The sequence below is a fragment of the Charadrius vociferus genome, unplaced genomic scaffold, assembly GCF_000708025.1.
Source record: "Charadrius vociferus isolate BGI_N301 unplaced genomic scaffold, ASM70802v2 scaffold650, whole genome shotgun sequence".
Taxonomy (NCBI): domain Eukaryota; kingdom Metazoa; phylum Chordata; class Aves; order Charadriiformes; family Charadriidae; genus Charadrius; species Charadrius vociferus.
This window is the reverse complement of record NW_009646736.1, coordinates 4,543,572-4,548,057: the sequence shown is the minus strand read 5'-3', so window position 1 is coordinate 4,548,057 and position 4,486 is coordinate 4,543,572. Positions and strand designations below refer to the sequence as shown.

Genomic DNA, 4,486 nt, shown 5'->3' with positions numbered 1-4,486 from the left:
GAAAGAAGACTTATTCTTTTCCTTTTGATCATCACTTTCAAAAATGAAGTCAAGATTCCTCTTTGCTAAGTCTGAGCAGGTACCACTGCATCCTTTGTTACCCACCCAAATGACTGGAGTGCAAGAAATAGGATGAGTATTAAAGTATTGTGAAGAAACCGAGCTCACAACGGGTTGTGAGCTGGCTGGTGGCTTTTATCATCTGCAAAAAGGCTTGCACTTCTATTCTTCCACTTGGCTCTCAGGCTGCCAATCCACAGAAAAAAGCCTCCCTGAGCATGCTGAGAGTGAGCTTTAATCTCTCAGTTTCCCCACTCATTTATTCGGAAATGAGACTGTAATGGAACTTTATTCTTCTGCTATGATACATCCACTCAATTCTAAGTACGTCATTAAGAACAACCTTTGATAAATGATACAGAAACTGGAGTTTACCACCACCAATGCACCTTGATCCAGGTTGTTCATTTACAAGCTCCATCTGTGATCACTGGCAGGTTTAGTGAGAGAAACATTAGCTGAAGTAGGGTTAGTTAAAAAGTAAACTTGCAAATGAATTTTTACCAACTGTGAAGAGCATCTTTATAAAATCCCTGGTGTGCTGGTTTTTTTTTTTTTATAGGTAGACTATGAATTGCTGGAAGGGAGCCGTATGCCGCAGCTGGATTTATCCCACACTGATCATCTGTGCGAATGGATTTTTCTCCACAATGAGACCATCAGAATCTTTTCTCACTCCATATCTAACTGGACCAGACAAAAACCTAACAATTGAAGAGGTATGTAACTATTGTCTTCAGTAATAATTAAAATGCTTAAAGCATTAAGTCTTACAGCAATAACTGAAGGTGATATGAAGTGTTCAATAATACAGGTATATTTTATCTAGAGACTTATATTTAAGATGCTTCTGGAAAAGAGTGAGGAGTCACCTCTTTTGCAGACAATCAAAACTTTAAAGTCCCTACACACTTAGGGCTTTGAAACCACTTTGGTGTTTGTTTAAGAAATGGCTACTTTCAGCAAAATCAGCTCAGCTAGTTCCTCTCCCCCTCCTTGAATTCCAGGGGAGACAACACTACAAATTGTTTATTATGTAATTGATTACACTGACAGTGACATAGTGAGTAGAAGTCATGAGAAAACCGAGCAGACTTCTGCTTACGAGCTGTTAGATTATTACCTACGTTACAGGGCTGTTTTATGCATTCATTAGCCTCTGGAGGTCAGATTTACATTCAAAAAAAAGTCTGTGGGTTTTTGGCTTTCCTTGATAAAAGCACTCACTGCAAGTCTCCTTGCTCTACTCCTCTGTTCAGCGCTGGCTGCTTCAGGAGTACACTTCCCAACAAAATGGGACATAGTTATAAAGTGGCTGAGTCATGGAGCTAATGGTATAATTAGAAAACACAAGCTTGGTACACCCACATACAGCTAATACGAAGAAGAATCATTCCTGATGTGCAGTAGCAAGTGGTAAGGCAGAATCTGCAAGAATAGTGTAAACCCAAGGTTTCTTCTGAATAAAGGTATTTGTGGTTTGGGTTGTTGGGTTTTTTTCCCCACGCTTTATTATTTTTTTTTAACCACAAAGGGAAATTACTTCTCTAGTACATGAAGTACACAAATAACCTGAGAGGATGCCTTAATTTGACTTCAGCAATAGTCCTTAACTCCAAAATAAGTGTAGTACATATACTAGCTCTTTTAGCCAAACTCACCTCCAGTGTGCTAATTCCAAAAATTCAGTCAAATGCTTAAAAATTCGAATTAAAGTTTGGAGAAACAAAAGAAGTCACCCAGAAAGAGATAGCGAACCTGCTGCTCACCATGCAACTCACTCCAGCACCAGTTCAGAAGTAAAAAGAACCAGCTGCTATTGTTCCTCCAGCATTTGAAATGATTCCTTTCTAGTCTGATTCCTTAAGCCGAGAACGAGCGATCGTGAATGGATAGCCTAGCAGGTCCAGCAATTACTGGCTAAGACCTCCCCAAAACAGGCAAATTGCACATCACAAAGTGAACTTTTTCTATGACTGTATCTAAAAGAGGGGGTTACCGCTGGACAAGCTGCCCGGGCAAGCACTGAGCTTTACTGGGGACAGCAAACAGCACCTTCCACCCTGAATGCAGGTCGGTTTTAGAAAAAGAGAAAGGATTTCTTTTCAGAGCATCTGTGTTTCGAAGGCCAACTGAAATACTGTTCCATCAAAGACTGACTTACTACTTACACACTGAATAGAAGATGAAGATAACATAGGAGCAGCCACACACTCAATATGTATGGCTCCAGTTCACCCATCATAAAGAGGCATATATTATTTTTCCCCAATTCTAACAAAGGAGAGAGGTAACCAAAGGTACACAATGACTTGTGTAAAAACTAAATAGGCTTTCATTTTCAGCTACTGTAAGGAATAGGATTTGATGCTAGACACTTTCCTGTGACACAATCACTGTTATAACTGCTTTAAACAGCTGCACATCAAGATCTGCCTCCTTCACAGGCCTTTACTAGAATTATTTCTTAAGCTAATCTCCTGTTTCTGCAGGAGAGCCCGGCATCACTACCTTTACCTCTTCAGGAGTACATTTACAGTTTTGTAATTTAAGGCAGTTTAAGTTTGCACAATTCACACAATTCAATGTTTGCTGTCACTGCTACTATGTTCCTTCAATACCATTGTCAAAAACCTTCAAAACCAACATTCAAATGTATCTTTCAAAAAATATTTTCTCTTTTGTTCTCTTCCAGGTTACCAACCAGATTTTCCCAGTTTGGACATACTCCTACCTCGCACTCCTTTTCCCAGTCTTCCTGATTACAGACTACATGCGCTACAAGCCCATCCTCCTCCTCCAGGGCATCAGCTTCATCATCACGTGGCTCCTGCTCCTCTTCGCACAGGGAGTGCTGGCCATGCAGATGGTGGAGTTCTTCTACGGGATGGCGACAGCCACCGAGGTCGCCTATTATGCCTACATCTACAGCGTCATCAGCACCGATCACTATCAGAGAGTGACGAGCTATTGCCGAAGTATCACTCTGGTTGCAGCCACTGTTGCCGCCGTGCTGGGACAGCTGCTGGTTTCCTTAGCAGACGTATCCTACTTTCACCTTAACGCCATTACTTTGGCTTCTGTGTCCCTGGCATTCGTGTGTTCCCTTTTCCTCCCAATGCCTCAAAAGAGTATGTTCTTCCACAGGAAAGGGGTCTCGCAAACTCTCCCAGGACCAGACAAAGCCGTGGCCGCAGTTGGCGCCGACGGGCCATCGAGCTGCCAAGAGGACGAGGGCTCTGTATCTGCTGAGAGGGCACCGACCCCCACCCAGCAGGCTGACGATGCCAAGCCCCAGAATCACGCTTTCGGAGTACTGGTGCAGCTGAGCAAGGACCTGAGGGACTGCTACAGCTCTAGGAAGCTCCTGTACTGGTCCCTGTGGTGGGCTCTGGCTACGGCAGGCTTTAACCAGGTTCTGAATTATGTCCAAGTGCTGTGGGACTTCAGAGCCCCCTCTCACAGCTCTGCAGTGTACAATGGAGCTGTTGAAGCAATAGCAACTTTTTTAGGTAAGTAAAAGATCATTAGCAACTACTTCTATCCCATCCTGTGCTGACAGCATTCTTCAGAATGTCTTTGGTGCCTTTCTGTTTATTTCCCATGAGGACCGAGGTCAACAGCAACAGCCTCCAATATGTAACACCCAAACAAATAGTGTGTGAAGCACGTTTTCACTGCACAACTTTCAGTTGGGTCCTCAAAAATAATCTTAAAAATATATATAGATATAAGCTTTTCCTTCTTAGGGGAGCCTCATTCCACCAAAGCGTTTTAAGAGTTTAAGTTCACAGCTCTGTTTAGACCATGAATTTAGCCCCAAGTAAACAGTTCCAAACCCTTTTCAATGACACCTTGCCTATTCCTCCCTCAAATACACCATGAGTTAGGTGGTTTAGACATTAAAAGAGCATATTAACAGATACCCTGCTCTAGAGTCTCTGTTTAGACAGTAAATTGAAGATCATTTGAGGATGAGTGCTCCTCACAAAACACTGTGACTGCATCTGTATCCTGACCAATGAGTTTGGCTCTGGATGCGGCATACGAGGAGAGGCTGAGAGCACTGTTATTGTTTAGCCTCGAGAAAACAAGGGATCTTATCAGCATGCATCAATACTTGAACAGAAAGAAAAAGAAGACAGAGCTAGACTCTTCCCAGTAGTGCCCACTGACAGGACAAGAGGCAAGGAGCACAAATTTAAACAAAGTTCCACTTAAACCTACAAGAACATTTTTATCATAAGGGTGATTTAACACTGGAACAGGTTGGCCAGAGGTGTAGACTCTCCATCCCTGGAGATGTTCAAAACCTGGCCACCATCCTAAGCAGCTTTTAGCAGAACTAGGTAACCTCCAGAGGCCTCTTCCAGCCTCAGCCATTCTGATTCTCATTACAGTTACTTGGTCTGCCCAAACGGCATTC

The 4,486-nt window shown here is 42.8% G+C and overlaps 1 protein-coding gene across 1 annotated transcript in view; it reads left to right on the top strand.

Moving 5' to 3' along the window:
* The first annotated feature begins 619 nt into the window (after nucleotides 1–619).
* LOC104290732 (thiamine transporter 2-like) overlaps nucleotides 620–4,486 on the top strand; it is a 6,937-nt gene continuing 3,070 nt past the window's right edge. The window contains exons 1-2 of the mRNA XM_009889883.1: nucleotides 620–779; nucleotides 2,756–3,572. Coding sequence (XP_009888185.1) covers nucleotides 630–779; nucleotides 2,756–3,572 — 967 coding nt within the window. The 5' untranslated portion in view covers nucleotides 620–629. The remainder of the gene's footprint in view (nucleotides 780–2,755; nucleotides 3,573–4,486) is intronic.